At 42.7% G+C, this 16,672-nt stretch overlaps 1 protein-coding gene across 1 annotated transcript; it reads left to right on the plus strand.

Moving 5' to 3' along the window:
- The first annotated feature begins 10,486 nt into the window (after positions 1–10,486).
- Positions 10,487–15,887, plus strand: LOC141104990 (uncharacterized). The gene is made up of 5 exons (XM_073594797.1): positions 10,487–10,575; positions 11,033–11,168; positions 11,285–11,382; positions 11,498–11,639; positions 13,606–15,887. Exons 2-5 carry the CDS (start codon positions 11,135–11,137, stop codon positions 14,928–14,930), a joined length of 1,599 nt encoding a protein of 532 aa, XP_073450898.1. The 5' UTR covers positions 10,487–10,575; positions 11,033–11,134; the 3' UTR covers positions 14,931–15,887.
- The last annotated feature ends 785 nt before the right edge of the window (positions 15,888–16,672 follow it).

Here is a 16,672-nt window from a genome sequence, read left to right on the forward strand (position 1 = left end):
CGGGCACGCAGGAACACTGTCTGGATAATGGGGGCCTTCAGAGGTAAGGAAGTCCTCCTCTTTCTTCCTCTGTTCTGCCTCAAGTGCCCTGTCCATTATTCCACGCAGCGTGTGCTCCAACAGGTGGACAAGAGGGACAGTGTCACTGATGCATGCACTGTCACTGCTCACTATCCTCGTGGCCTCCTCAAATGGTGACAGGACAGTGCATGCATCCATGATCATGGCCCACTGGCATGGGGAAAAAACCAAGCTTCCCTGACCCTGTCTTGGTGCCATAGTCGCACAGGTACTCATTGATGGCCCTCTGCTGCATGTGCAGCCGCTGCAGCATGGCAAACGTTGAGTTCCACCTGGTGGGCATGTCACAGATTAGGCGGTTCTTGGGCAGGTTAAATTCCTTTTGGAGGTCAGCCAGCCGAGCACTGGTGGAAATGCACGCAGACTTTCCTGGCCTGCCTCAGGACATCCTGTAAGCCCGAGTACCTACCCAAGAACCGCTGCACCACCAAGTTAAGGACGTGAGCAAAACAGGGCACATGGGTCAGTTGTCCCTGTCGGTGGGCGGAGAGGAGGTTGGTGCCATTGTCTCAAACCACTATACCTGGCTTAAGCTGGCGTGGCGTCAACCGCCTCTGAGCTTGCCCCTGCAGAGCTGACAGAATCTCTGCCCCAGTGTGGCTCCTGTCCCCCAAGCACACCAGCTCAAACACCGCATGGCATCTTTTTGCCTGCATGCTTGAGTAGCCCCTTGAACGCCTACGGAACACCGCTGGTTCCGAGGACAAATCAGCACGGGAAGAGGCCATGGAGAAAGAAGAGAGGAGGGGGTGGAGGAGAGAGGTGTGGCAGAATCACCACTAGTAGAATTTTGGAGGCGTGGTGGCGGAACAACCTCCAACACTACTGCACCCTGTCCTGCATCCTTCCCAGCTGACAGCAGAGTCACCCAGTGCGCGGTGAAAGATAGGTAACGTCCCTGTCCTTGCCTGCTGGACCATGAGTCAGCAGTAATATGCACCTTACCGCTGACCACCCTGTCCAGCGAGGCATGGACATTGACTTCCACATCCAGTAGAGAGCCGGAATCGCTTTGCATGAAAAAAAGTGGCGTTTGGGAATCTGCCACTGAGGTAGTGCACATTCCACAAACTCACGGGAGGGGCAGAATCTACCAACTGAAAAGGCAGCAGTTGAACTGCTAGCAATTTAGCCAAGCTAGCATTCAACCGCTGGTGTGGTGTGGGTCTTTTAGGTAGTGTTGCCAACGGGCTGCATGGGAGCTTGACATATGTCTGATTAAGCATGTGGTGCCCAAGCGCTTGATGTCTAGTCCAGCCTTGATACACTTCAAACATATATTGCAAATAGCAATGGTGCGATCTGCTGCACACGTCTCAAAAAAGGCCCACACCGAAAAACTTTTGGAATAACGCGTGGAGTCACCAGCGCCCTACACTTGCGGAGCTCTGAGGTGTGATGCGGTCGGTTGGCTGCCCTTAAGCTGGCCCCTGGAGGGCATCCTGCCTCATTGGAGATGTGCCTCCTCCTCCTCTGCCCTCTCCTCCTCTCTCCTATCAGGCACCCACGTAGAGTCAGTGAGCTCATCATCCCCTCCCGCCTCATCACTGGAGCAAACTTGGCAGTATGCTGCAGCTGGGGGAACATGACTGCCAGTTTGTTGTCCTTCTTGGGCAATCCCTCTCTCTGGGCTCACGTTACTGCCTTCCTCAAGCTGGGTACCATCATCGGAGCCTTCAAAACGCTGCACATCCTCCTGCAGCATTTACCCGACACTGTGGTCGAACAGTTCAGGGGACTCCTCCGGTTGGGCTAGGGAAGGAATGACTGATGAAGACCTCAAGTCCAAGGAATAGGCCACTCTGGCACTGTATTGGCAGCCAAGGTAGCCTGGGTGACAGAGGATGAGGAGGATGAGGACGGCTTGGTCATCCACTCTACCAACTCTTCGGCATGTTGTGGCTCAACACGGCCAGCTGCCGAGAAAAAAGACAAGCGTGCCCCATGGCCACGTGCTGATGAGGATGCACCGTGCACCGAGTCCTGATTAGAATTAGCCTGCCTATGTAACGCCCCTTGTTACCATAAATGTACAATTGTAATATTAATGTGATACCTACGTAATCATGTGCATAAAAACCTTCAATTGCGTCATAATAAAGCAGAACAGTAATTTGGAAAGATGCTGAGCGTATCTTTTGTGTCTGTTCCCTACTGCAGTAGCTATTATTTGGAACCACTAATCAATATGAGGATAGGAGTTGCCTATCATCAATTTAACCGAGTCAGCATGGCGAGCTTTGCCTTAGGAGGGGATTCCAGGTGACCCTGAGTATCCGAAACGAGGAGCTTGAGACGATCCGGGAATTTCTGATAATCAGCCGGCTGAGGTAAGCCTTTTGCTTACATTTGAGTTATCAGATTTCCTTGATCGGTAAGGCATTTTCGGGACAAAGGGTACCTATTTTACTCCCCTTAATCGAACTGTATTGATTGGTGGTTATATGTTATGTTGTCCCTGTCTATTGTCCATTGGAGTGTTATAGTTAAGAAAGGGAAGAATAGTGCTGTTCACAGGTATATGTAGTACATCTGCTAGATAAAGTAGTTTAGAGGCAAGAGGGTATAGGCACAAGTAGAGAAGAGAGAAGACTGGCCAGTCATTATGGGCATTGAATTAAGTAAGGGAATGAAGGGTAAGAGACCCTCAAAAATGCCCAGCGCAAGAGGAGCGCTACATATGAACCAAAGGTGCGGTTCCGCCTATACTGAGCCCCTAGATTAATGGTTAGAGTGGACAGGGATCCACAATGGGTAACTGGGTTACCAAGGTCCACAGGGACTAAGAATCATGCAGAGTAAACAGCTAGAGAAACAGCTATCTATGTGAGCAGGATGGATCAAGGGTGACATTAACACTAGACAGAAAGGGACATTTTCATGTTAAGTTGTAGGATGAATTTGGGATCAGGCACTACAACTATTAGAATCAGAAACAGAGAAATGAGAGGTAAAACAGAATACTTTATATGTTGTCAGAGAGGGAAGATGGGATGAGCACTCTGGCTGCCCGTCTGATCATAGAAGCTAGATATAAAAGATATCTGAACAAAATAAAGAAAGTAGAATTTAGACAGGAAAATATTAATGAGAGTTAAAAGAAAGTGAGAGAGATATTGGTGTATGTGTGTGCGAATGCTGGGACCTTTAGTTCTATGGCTTGTGTGTGTCATGTACGCAGATGTGACCCCCTCCTTTGTGCTCTCATGAAAGAAATGTGGCTGGGATGAGAGGTTAATGATAAGCTGGAAGGACACCATGCCAATTTCTGTTTTTTAGACAAAACATTTATAACAAAATGTGCCGGGTTAACGAATCTAATGGTAAACAATGTGATCACAATTATTTTGAATCTGTTTTCCAAACATGGTAAAATGAAGGTTACATTTAACCGTGTATTACACAAATTGAATATTCTTTGATAGTGGAAACAGTGCATTTAAAAAAGGGAAATTAAGTAAAATTAAATAATAATGAGTATTAATTTCTAATATGAGTTTAACAATTTTATTAATAATATAGATATATTAAAACTGTTTTAGACAACCTTTGGTTGGAAATGAAGTCGAGGTTATTGGGGAAATTTGTAATGAATGAGATTAGTTTAGATTAAGATAACAATTTTGTCATTTTACATTTATACAATAAGCCCTTATTGAGAGAAAAAAAAGATTAAGATGAGGTTGTTATTTTGAATAAAGCTGCCATAATATTTAACAAAACCAAGATGGATGGAATACATAAGAAGTTTTTCTACAAAAATGAAATTTTAAGGTTTTTGATAACAACTTGATGTGGGGTCCATGATGTGAGAGTTATAATAAATAGAATGTAAATATAACAGACCCATCACATCAAATCCACACACCCTGTTAGGATAGATGCCACCTGCAGCCAGTTGTTTTATAGTTTTTGATGCTTTCTGGTCCATCATACAGATTGTTGATCCTTTTGTTTTATTTATTTTTATTTTTGAAATCCAAAGCAGAATGTGTGGATTGTGAAATGATGAGCCCCTTTTCCTTGTAAGTACAGTGGTATAAGCAGAAGAATATTTTGGATTTATGGGCATCTCTGCATGACCGCAGGGTATTGTTATCATTTATTATAATATTGCCAGGAAGAAGTTGTCTTTTGAAACATGAAACTGGAGTTCTTACACAAACAGCGTGATAGAAAACAAGCCATTGTAATATATTTATGCAAGCTGGACCCAGTAATGAATGGTTCACCCCGATATATCAGAGCTGCAGCTTTTATGCAAAGGTGCTATTAGACAAAGTTAGATATTGTTTTGGTCAAACATTTAATTTTTAATGGTCCGACATTCTGTGCAGCAAATATACAGATAACTAAATGTCTGTCTAATGAAAGGTTTAAAATATGAGTTTGTTTATGTACAAATCTAACAATGAAAAATGTGTACATTTGAATCCAGACACCTTATTGCCTCTATTGGAGGAGGCTGACAAAGGAAGACACGTGTGTTAAATTGATGGTGTAGGAATCAGCTGCTGTGAGCCCAGTGCGGGACACACTCCCTGAAGACCCAGATGTTAAATTTTTTGTAGATTTGAGTATGCAGTTTATCACCCAGAAGGATACTCTGTATTCAAAGTCATTGGATCCTTTTTGCCCATCTCAAGAAGCAGAGCTCCATGTTTTAGTAAAGCCTGTGAGCTATAAAAAGAGTGTATATTTATATAGATAGTCGAGATATAGAGAGCTTTTGGTTCCATTTAAAGGGCCAGAAGTTTGTTTTTACTTCAGCAGGTAAACCAACCAAGCATGCCAAGTTAATTTGATCGGCTGTTTTCAGCCTTCCAGGTTCTTACTGAGGTAGCCATATTAACTTTCACACATGGAAGCAGACCAGGTGACTAAGGATGCTGCATTTACAGCCCCGGACACTTGATGGGTCTGTGCAACTCACAGATTCCACCCTAGTTCTGGCCCAGTATAGCTGGGATTAATAATTCAACTTTAAGGACCCCAGAACGAGAAGAACAAGTGGTCCACAGGGGGCAACTTCTTATGAAACAGGACTTTGGAAAAGGTGATCATTTATGTCTGCCAGCCACTCTTTTCCCTCCAGCTTGACACATGGACCGTGTCATCAGTCACAAGCAGTTATGGCTGCCTTAGTAAATGAGCATGGGATAGAGCCAGGGTTCTCCACAGTTGTTTTTATAACATACCACTTCTTGTTTTACCTGTTACCAAAGGTGTTACCAAAAGCTGAACATCCCTTCCAGAGATTACAAAAAGATATATCCAGATGCCCAAGTTAGGATCTTACGAGTATGCATTTTGTCTGTATGGACATGTTTTTTGGATGTCCAGTGGCAAATGCTACTGCAAAGGCCACAGTAAAAAGTGTTATCAGAAGTAGTTTGTAAGTACAGAGTGCCAGAAAGTACAGAGAGTAACAGAGGAAATAATTTTTTATAGGAGAGTCCTTAATAGAAGTTTTGAGGTTTTATTTTTACACCCCTTTACTGTCTACAATATAGCGGACAAAGTAGAGTAAGAAACTAGAAAACTTTTGCCTGAATGTTTTCTTATATTTTATGAAGCCCCTAAGGGGGATGTTGGACTCTCTCCCTATGGGATTTGGTTTGGGAGTGTGTTACTCACTTGCTTATATTTTGTCTCAGCAGCTGAAGTCCTTCATTCGGATCTCACAGATAATGTTGCTGATCTTTTAAGGTTTTTTGACAAACTCATTTATGTGTTTTCTCCCCAATTCCAGATCCTAAAAGTTTGGAAGGATCTAAAACTAAAGCCAGGTGACTTGTGGATTGTTAAGAGACATTTATATATAAGGAAATGTTTGGAGACTCAATACAGCATCTATTTCATGTACAGTTTTTGCAAACCGTGAAGAAAAAGTCACCTGGATCCACACCAGACACTGCAAAAATGACTTAATTAAAGAAATCTCTGAGTTTGATTTGTTTCCCTCTTGTGATCACAGTCTAGGGTACTTTTTGATTAAATTACTTTAATTGTAAGGGATATATATATATATTTGAAAAGTAGTTCAGCCATTTTGAAGTCATATTTTGTCTTTTGTATGTCTTCCATTTTATGTAGAATTGTCTGTGTTTACATGTGCTGATAAGTCAGCATGCCAACAATTCAGCTAGAAGGCCATTCTGGTCACAAGAGTGTACAGCCAGTACTTTGTAAATATGTCTTATCAATCATTTGTTTTTCACAATGAAAAGTCATTTGGTAATGAAAAAGTTGCTCAGCTATTATTTTCATCACAATGGAGTTTTTGCCTCTTTGGCCAGGACTACCTCCACCTAAGCGTGTGGAGGTTCCAGGTTAAAGGTGATAGCAGGTATGGTTAGTGATCAAAATATTGATCAAAAGAGGGGAGACTGTAATGGAAATTTGTAAGTTCTGTATATAATTGTATTGTATTTTGTATGTGTTGCACATTGCCCTCACTGTGCACACAGCACTAATAATGTTTTCAGTACATGTTTACATTCTTTCGAGTCCTGATTAGAATTAGCCTGCCTATGTAACGCCCCTTGTTACCATAAATGTACAATTGTAATATTAATGTGATACCTACGTAATCATGTGCATAAAAACCTTCAATTGCGTCATAATAAAGCAGAACAGTAATTTGGAAAGATGCTGAGCGTATCTTTTGTGTCTGTTCCCTACTGCAGTAGCTATTATTTGGAACCACTAATCAATATGAGGATAGGAGTTGCCTATCATCAATTTAACCGAGTTTAACCGAGCTCCCGCGGGCGCGCATCGCGGAAGTTTTATGCTGGCCGTGTCCCTCGGACACGGCCAGTCACAGATCGCCGTAAACGGCCAATGACAGCGGCCTTTTACAGTGCGATCGCTCTACCAATGAGAGAGGATCTCATATATAAACATATGAGATCATCTCTCATCGCCGGCTCTCCCTCCTCACACAGAGACAGCATGTGAGGAGGGAGAGCGAACCGCTGCGGCGGTAAGTGTAAAAAAAAAAAGAAAAAGAAAAGTGTCCCCACTGTTATCTGTCCTGCCATCTGCCCCTGCCAACTGTCCTGCCATCTGCCCCTGCCAACTGTCCTGCCATCTGTCCTGCCATCTGCCCCTGCCATCTGTCCTGCCATCTGCCCCTGCCATCTGTCCCTGCCATCTGCCCCTGCCATCTGTCCCCAGTGCCATCTGTCCCCAGTGCCATGTATAAGTGCCATCTGTCATCAGTGCCACATAGTGCCATTTGTCATCAGTGTCACGTGTCATCAGTGCCACGTATCAGTGTCATCAGTGTCATCAGTGCCACGTATCAGTGCCATCTGTCATCAGTGTCATCAGTGCCACGTATTAGTGCCATCTGTCATCAGTGCCACATATTGGTGCCATCTGTCATCAGTGCCATGTATTAGTGCCATCTTTCATCGGTGCCACGTGTCATCAGTGCCACATATTAGTGCCATCTGTCATCAGTGCCATTTGTCATCAGCGCCACATGTCATCAGTGCCACATATTAGTGCCATCTGTCATCAGTGTCACGTGTCATCAGTGCCACGTATTAGTGCCATCTGTCAGTGCCACGTATTAGTGCCATCTGTCATCAGTGTCACGTATTAGTGCCATCTGTCATCAGTGCCATGTATTAGTGCCATCTGTCATCAGTGCCACATCAGTGTCAGTGCCACGTATCAGTGCCATCTGTCATCAGTGCCACATCAGTGCCACGTATCAGTGCCATTTGTCATCAGTGCCACGTCAGTGTCACATGTCATTGTCCTGGTTCTCCAGGGCCTTCAAAAGTGTAATAGGTAGTCAACAAGTCAGATGTGTAATTTATGCTCCTAGAACACGTGATGGCGCTCCCTGCATGTTGGGCCTCTCTATGTGGCCAGGCTGTGAAAAAGTCCCACACATGTGGTATCGTAATACTCAGGAGGAGTAGCAGAATGTATTTTGGGGTGTCATTTGTGGTATATACATGCCATGTGAGAGAAATAACCTATTACAATGACAATTTTGTGGGGAAAAAAAAAATCTTCATTTTGCAAAGAATTGTGGGAAAAAATGACAACATCAAAAACCTCACCATGCATCTTACTAAATACCTTAGAATGTCTACTTTCAAAAAAGGGGTCATTTGGGGGGTAATTGTACTTTCCTGACTTGTTCGGGTGGCAAGAAATGAGATAGGCCACCAGTACTTCAGATGTGATCAATTTTTTATGATTTGCACCATAACATGTAGACTCTCTAACTTTCACAAAGACCAAATAATATCCACTAATTTGGGTTATTTTTACCAAAGATATGTAGCAGTATAAATTGTGGCCAAAATTTATGAAGAAAAATTACTAATTTGCAAAATTTTATCACAGAAACAAAGAAAAATGCGTTTTTTTTCAAAATTTTCGGTCTTTTTTCATTTATAGCGCAAAAAATAAAAAACCCAGAGGTGATCAAATACCACCAAAATAAAGCTCTATTTGTATGAAAAAAAGGACAAAAAATTCATTTGGGTACAGTATTACATGACTGAGTAATTGTCATTCAAAGTGTGAGAGCGCTGAAAGCTGAAAATTGGTCTGGTCACGAGGGGGGTTTAAGTGCCCAGTTGTCAAGTGGTTAAAGAATTAAAATGAAACAAAATTATTTTTTTTGTTCTGCACATGTCTACTGGTAACATTGGGACTGGTGTGGTGGTGATTGGGAACATTGTTGCTTTTTACACTGATTTGGTGACACTGGTGACTGAGGCAGCGATGACCAGTCCAACTGTTGCTGCCTGCACTACTCTGAATCACTGGCAGTGGTGTCGTAGCAATCAGGAACAATGTTGCTGGACTGCTCTGGTCTGTCAACAATCAGGAACAATATTGTTGTGAGTTACTCTGGTCTGGTGACAATGGGACTTGTGGTGATAAGGAAAACTGTTGCTGGCTGTGCGGGTCTGGTGACACTGGGATTGGTGTAAGGAACACCGTGGCTGACTTACATTGGTCTGGAGAAATTGGAACTGGTTTGGCTAGTGATCAGGAACACTGTGGCTGGCTTACACTAGACTGGAAACATTGGAACTGGTGTGTTGGTGATCAAGAACATTGCTACTGACTGACACTAGTCTGGTGACACTAGAACTGGTGTGGAAGTGATGAGGAACACTACTGCTGGGTGCACTCATCTGCTGATTGTGTACCGGGGTTGCGACAGTCAGGAACTCTGTTGCTGGTTGTGGTGATCTATTGACACTGTACTGGGTGGCTGCAATCAGGAACACTGTGACTTGTTGCACTGGTCTTGTGACTTTGTGCAGGGGTGGCTAGCAATCAGGGACTCTATTGTTGGTTGCACTGGTATGGCGATAGTGCACTGGAGGTAGTAGTGATCAGGGACATTGGTTGGCTTTTCTGGTGACACTGTACTGTGCAGATCACTGGGGTAGCATTGTTTCCTCTCACAGCCAATCGATGTAAGAAGAAACAGAGTTGTGGCTCCAACATGCAGCCTTTGATCACATTTGTGATGGCTGTGATTGGTCACAGTGATCACATGCGACAGGGCCAATTTCATTGGTCCTGTGCCCCGCTCTGTGATCTGCCATGTCTGATGGACTCAGTGATCATGGAGAATGCTGTTGAATGCTCTAGAGGGCGCACATGAGCAGCGCAAAAGGGAGGCCATTCCAAAGCAGCCCATTACCTTTAGGAGTCAGCTGTCTTGTCCTTGCTTTTTTTATATAACAGTGGTATGACATGCCGTTAAAGTGGAACTTTACCAAAAACAACGTCATACAATACAGAATACTTTATTAATCCCAAAGGGAAATTGAAAAATGATTACTGGAGGTAATAAAAAATAAAAAATAAATTAATTTTCTTTAGCAAAAAGCATACATTCCACTATAATAATTATGCTTCCAAATTAAATGTGCAATGTAAATTGCCTCCAGTATTGCTCCTATTTTTTATGGTCAGAGGCGGCCATTTTGCTGAAGCCCAGAGCCCCTGAGCAGCCTATTGGCCTCTACAAATTCTGCACCATGCCTGAAAATAGAGAGCAAATGAGCATGTGCAGAGAAGGGTGAGATTACTATACATTGTTATTCATATACAAAATTTATATAGCGCCAACAGTTTACACAGCGCTTTACAATAGATTGTATATTACTGGATTTTAAACACTGATAGGCACTTATTTTTAATATTTTAAAAAGCTGTACGTGCAAAAGGGGCCAGCCTGAGGTAATCTAGCAGGACCTCATTTTCTGACTAAAGTTCCACTTTAAGCACCAAAGCTAAAGAAAAAATCAAGAAGTATCTGTCAAAGTTTTTAAAAAAACACCGGCTGCAGTGTGTATCTTCTCCACAAGGTGGTAATCTCACTTATTGTTCATGGAATGCAGAGACAGGAAGTGATAGAAGATACAAACAGGAAGTGATGTCATCTTCAGAGTGGAACACATGCTGGAAGAGGAGGGAGATATTCCTACAGCTGAGGAGGTAATAAAATATTATTATATATCTACACCCAGTAACCCCCCCGTCATGTCCGTCCTCTTCCTCCATAGTCACTGTGACGTCTGTTATGGTTTATAGATCAGATACATCCTAAATATAGAACCATTTATCCAACTGTCCATCCGGAGCTTCTGGTTTATAGACCAGATACATCCTAAATATAGAACCATTTATCCAACTGTTCATCCAGAGCTTCTAGTTTATAGACCAGAGACCTAGACATCATTCATGCCGGTACAGTCCAGATAATTCTCAGTTTGTTATCTGTCCAGAGAGAAGAGTCCTGTATATATATATCAGGAAGAGGTGAGTAAGATTTTGGGAGCTCATATGACATCATTTTTTTTTCTATTAATAAAATACAAGCCTGATCAAAGAGGTGAGGAGGATTCTGGGATATTTTTGGTGATCACTGTTATTATTTTCTGTCTTTACACAGGATTTTTAAGTGGTGAAGAAAATATCTGGTGATCCATTAAAACCCAGCAGCTGGGAGGAGTGGGAGTATTTAGAAGGACACAAGGATCTCTACAAGGACTTCATGATGGAGAATCAGCCGCCCCTCACATCACCGGGTAAGAGGAGACTTTATTCTAAAGGAGAGAGCAGTACGGAGGGTCCACCTAGATCCCCCATCAGCTAATAAACACATAGAAACAATGTATTCAATCAGTGTGTGTGTTTCCTACAGATGGATCCAGTAATGGGAACCCACCAGAGAGATGTCCCCTTCCTCTGTATTCCCGGGATTCCACACGGGAACATCACACCATCCCTCACCATCATCAGGTAGGTGGGACTCAATAACTAGAACTCAAAATGTATTCTAATTCATGAGAGGACATTCTTCTGTGTAATCTCTTGATTATTTTTACCAATGTATTCTACCATCTTTGGGGTTTAGGGTGAAGAACTGAAAGACATCAAAGTTGAGTATAAAGAGGAAGAAGAAGAGAGGTTGGTGAGTGGAGATCAGCAGTCTATGGAGGAGGGGGAGATGACTATGGAAAGTAAACAGGAGGAATCTTCTCTACATATGGACACAAGTAAGTAAAAAAACACTAAATATAGAACCAGTTTCCATTATTATTTTACTTCTATGAGTACAAAGTTTGTATTTACATTGTTACATCAGAGGAGAAAAGGTCTATGTCTACTGAATTCACCCAGCAGAAAGACAGAATAACCATATAAAGCTCGGCCTCATTTTCTTTAGGTTAAAATGTTCTTTCCTGATCCCAAGAGGCAATCAGCTTCCCAGATCAACATTCTAAAATGTTTGTCCTTCAATTATTAGTATACAGTATTTTTAATAAGAAGAACCTCCAGTCATTTTTTTTAGTCATCTGGAACCAGATTATTCCTCATCCACAAAGCTCTAAAAACAAAGCACCCCCTCCGTATACAGAGGTTTGTTTTTTTTCTATTTAATTACACACAATCTATTCTGCTCACATACAAAATGGAGAATTCCACATCATTCTGTACAGGAAAAACTGAGAAACCCTAACTTCTAATAGTAAAAAGATCATCGGTGTACCTACCCCACCGCCCAATGTACTGTGTGTATTGAAAACCATTTGAAAGAATCAACTCTATTCCTCACCAGATGAAGGCAATTATATTTACCACATTAACCAATGTTCACAATTAATGAGGAGGAGATACTGTACACTATATGAAAATTCTATCCCCATTCCTCAATATAACGTCATGTTCCCAACAAATGAGGAGGAGATACTGTATACCATATGAAAGGCCCATCTCCATTCCTCAATATAACGTCATGTTCCCAACAAATGAGGTGTAGACTAGGGGTCCCCAAGCTGCAGACCAGTACCAGTCCATGGCCTGTTGATGACCGGTCCACGTGGCAGGAGGTGAGTGGCGACTGCAGTCCGGACAGGACTATTACAGAGCACGGTCACCACTCACCTCCTGCTGTACGGTCATAACAGCCTGTGTGCCCTCCCCCGGGCCTCTCACCTCACTGACTATATAAGTTAATCGGCAGGGAAGGGGGCAGGAGATCTGGAGAGAGAGTGGGAGTCTTTTCATATTACCAAGCATTCAGATCTGCAGCTCCTCCCACCCCCTGCCCTGCTGATTGGATGACATCGTCTGTGGGGCGGGAGACCCGGGAGAGGACACAGAGGGCTGATAACTGCCTCTGCTCTACTGAAGGTAGGACTGTGCAGGGGAGGAAGAGATTTAAAGAGGCAGTGATGGGGGGGACCATGACTGTAAGGGGCACTGTAATGGGGGGCTGTGATTGCAGGGGAGGGGGGCACTGTAATGTAAAGGGGCACAGTGATGGGGGCTGTGATTGCGGGGGGGCACTGTAATGTAAAGAGGCACTGTGATGGGGGACTGTGATTGTGGGGGGCACTGTAATGTAAAGAGGCACAGTGATGGGGGCTGTGATTGCGGGGGGCACTGTAATGTAAAGGGGCACTGTGCTGGGGGCTGTGATTGCGGGGGGCACTGTAATGTAAAAGGGCACTGTGCTGGGGGCTGTGATTGCGGGGGGCACTGTAATGTAAAAGGGCACAGTGACGAGGGGGCTGTGATTGCTGGGGGCAATGTAATGTAAAGGGGCACAATGATGGGGGGCTGTGAATGTGGGGGGCACTGTAATGTAAAGGGGCACAGTAATTGCGGGGGGCACTGTAATGTAAAGGGGCACAGTGATGAGGGGGCTGTGATTGCGGGGGAGCAATGTAATGTTAAGGGGCACAATGATGGGGGGCTGTGAATGCGGGGGGCACTGTAATGTAAAGGGGCACTGTAAGGGGGAGGGGGCTGTGATTGCGGGGGGCACTGTAAGGGGGAGGGGGCTGTGATTGCGGGGGGCACTGTAATGTAAAGGGGCACAGTGATGGAGGGCTGTGATTGCGGGGGGCACTGTAATGTAAAGGGGCACAGTGATATAAAGGGGACCGCACTGTAAAGGGACATTGAATACAAGATTCCAAAAATTCTTCTAACATTTATTGTAAAATTATTTCTCAGCAGATGACCATAATGTGCGGAATACGTCTGAGGAATCTTCTGATAAATCACATTCCAGGACTCTAAGATCTCACAGTAGAAATACTTTAATAGATCCGTCTATTCCCGAGGAATCTTCTTCAGGGCAGGAAGGAGATCACACAGAAGAGACTTCATTGTCATGTTCAGTGTGTGGGAAACTTTTCACAAAAAAGAGAGACCTTCTTAAACACAAGAAATATCACAATGCTGAGCGTCCCTATTCATGTTCAGAGTGCGGGAAATGTTACACTAGCAAACAAAACCTTCTCACACACTGGTACAGTCACACCGGGGAGCGTCCTTATTCATGTTCAGAGTGCGAGAAATGTTTTACTAGTAAAGGACAACTTCTTGAACATCAGAAAATTCACACTGCTGAGCGTCCCTATTCATGTTCTCAGTGCGGGAAATGTTTTATTAGGAAAGGACAGCTTCTTGAACATCAGAAAATTCACACTGGTGAGCGTCCCTTTTCTTGTTCAGAGTGCGGGAAATGTTTTATTAGTAAAGGACAACTTCTTCTACATCAGAAAATTCACACTGGTGTGCGCCCCTTTTCTTGTTTAGAGTGCGGGAAATGTTTCACTACAAAACACACACTTCTTACACATCAGACAATTCACACAGGTGTAAGTCCCTTTTCATGTTCAGAGTGCGGGAAATGTTTCACTACAAAACACAGACTTCTTACACATCAGACAATTCACACAGGTGTAAGTCCCTTTTCATGTTCAGAGTGCGGGAAAAATTTCACCGAGAAAAATAGTCTTGATAGACACCAGATGATTCACACGGGTGAGCGTCCCTATTCATGTTCAGAGTGCGGGAAATGTTTCATTCAAAAAATAAGCCTTCTTAGACATCAGACAATTCACACAGGTGTAAGTCCCTTTTCATGTTCAGAGTGCGGGAAAGGTTTCACTGAGAAAAAAAGTCTTGACGAACACCAGATGATTCACACGGGAGAGTGTCTCTATTCATGTTCAGAGTGCGGGAAATGTTTCAATAAAGAACAAAGCCTTCTTAAACATCAGAAACGTCACACAGGTGAGTGGCCCTTTTCATGTTCAGAGTGCGGGAAAGGTTTCACTCTGAAAGGCAATCTTAATACACACCAGAAGCTTCACACAGGGGAGCGCCCCCATTCATGTTCAGAGTGCGGGAAAGGTTACATTACAAAAGATAAACTAATTGTACACCAGAGAGTTCACACAGGTGAGCGTCCTTATTCATGCTCAGTGTGCGGGAAATCTTTCATGACGAAGGGAAACCTTGTGCTACATCAGAGAATTCACATAAGATAACAATCGTTCTCATGATAACAGTGGTGTGTTGGGGGTGGGGCGGAATATATTGAATGTTTTTCAGGTTCGGTTTGATAGATCTGAGTCTGCAGGGATTGAATTCTAGTAATACGATCCTCTAAACATACAGAGATGACTCGGTCCCGCACTCACACAGACCGCACCATACAACTAAACTGTGCTAATACATGGCCAGATATGACAATACATGGACAACACTTCTTATTGGTTGATATCGGTTTCTGTACATTATTACTCTTTTTATGTATTACTGAAGAAGGCGGCTTCTCATTGGTCCAACCAATAATAAATACACTTTATGGTTTATTATCTTCAATTATAAAGGTTTTGATTTATATTCTAGCTTAGTTTTTATTGTTTGTTAACCACTTAAAGACCGCCATGTTATTCCCCCTTCCTGTATACGCCATTCTTTCATTTCCAGCACAGTGATAATTTGACTGACAATTACTCGGTCATGCAACACTGTACCCAAAATAATTTTATATCATTTTTTGAGACCTGTAAAGCTTTCTTTTAGTTAATATATAATAGAAAAAAAAACTGAACATAAATATATTTTTTTTTTTAATAAAAAATTGCAAGTAGATAATCTTTCTTCGTAAATTTAGGGCAAAATGTATTTTTCTACATTTCTTTGGTTAAAATACAAGGAAAATCTGTGTATATTATCTACTCTGCGTGAAAGTTATAAAGTCTACAATGTATAGTGTATATAATGAAAATTAATCAATCCTGATGTTCTGACTGAATATCTAAATTTATGAGTCTCTAAAATGCCAGGACAGTACAAATACCCCCAAATGACACCTTTATGGAAAGTAAACAGTCCAAGGTTTTTAGTAAGAGACAGAATGATCTTTTTGATGTACATTTTTTCCACAATCTTTTTTGGAAAATATAGAAATTAAATAAAATCTGATTTTATTTCACAAAGTTGTCATTTTAACAAGTTATTTCTCGCACACAACATGGGTATACTTATGCCCCGTACACACGGTCAGACATTGATCGGACATTCCGACAACAAAATCCTAGGATTTTTTCAGACGGATGTTGGCTCAAACTTGTCTTGCATACACATGGTCACACAAAGTTGTCGGAAAATCCGATCGTTCTAAACGCGGTGACGTAAAACGCGTATGTCGGGACTATAAACGGGGCAGTAGCCAATAGCTTTCGTCTCTTAATTTATTCTGAGCATGCGTGGCACTTTGTGCGTCGGATTTGTGTACACACGATTGGAATTTCCGACAACGGATTTTGTTGTCGGAAAATTTTATAGCAAGCTCTCAAACTTTGTGTGTCAGAAATTCCGATGAAAAATGTGTGATGGAGCCCACACACTGTCAGAATTTCCGACAACAAGGTCCTATCACACATTTTCCATCTGAAAATCCGACCGTGTGTACGGGGCACAAGAATTACACCACAAAACACATTCTTCCACACTTTCCAAGCATGGGGATACCACATGTGTGAGACTTTTTGTTCTGTGTGGATGCATGGAAGGGCCCAAAATCCCAGGAACACCTTCAGGCAAATAGTGCATCTGATTTCCTGACCATCACTCACATTTCTTGAGGCACTAAAGTGCCAGGATAGGAGAAAAATCCACAAAATCACCACATTTTGAAGAGTAAACACCTCAAGGTATTTTTTATAGGCATGATGAGTCTTTTGAGGATTTAATTTTTCTGCCACAAGTTTTAAAAAAAAAT

The sequence above is a fragment of the Aquarana catesbeiana genome, linkage group LG08 (assembly GCF_042186555.1).
Source record: "Aquarana catesbeiana isolate 2022-GZ linkage group LG08, ASM4218655v1, whole genome shotgun sequence".
Classification (NCBI taxonomy): domain Eukaryota; kingdom Metazoa; phylum Chordata; class Amphibia; order Anura; family Ranidae; genus Aquarana; species Aquarana catesbeiana.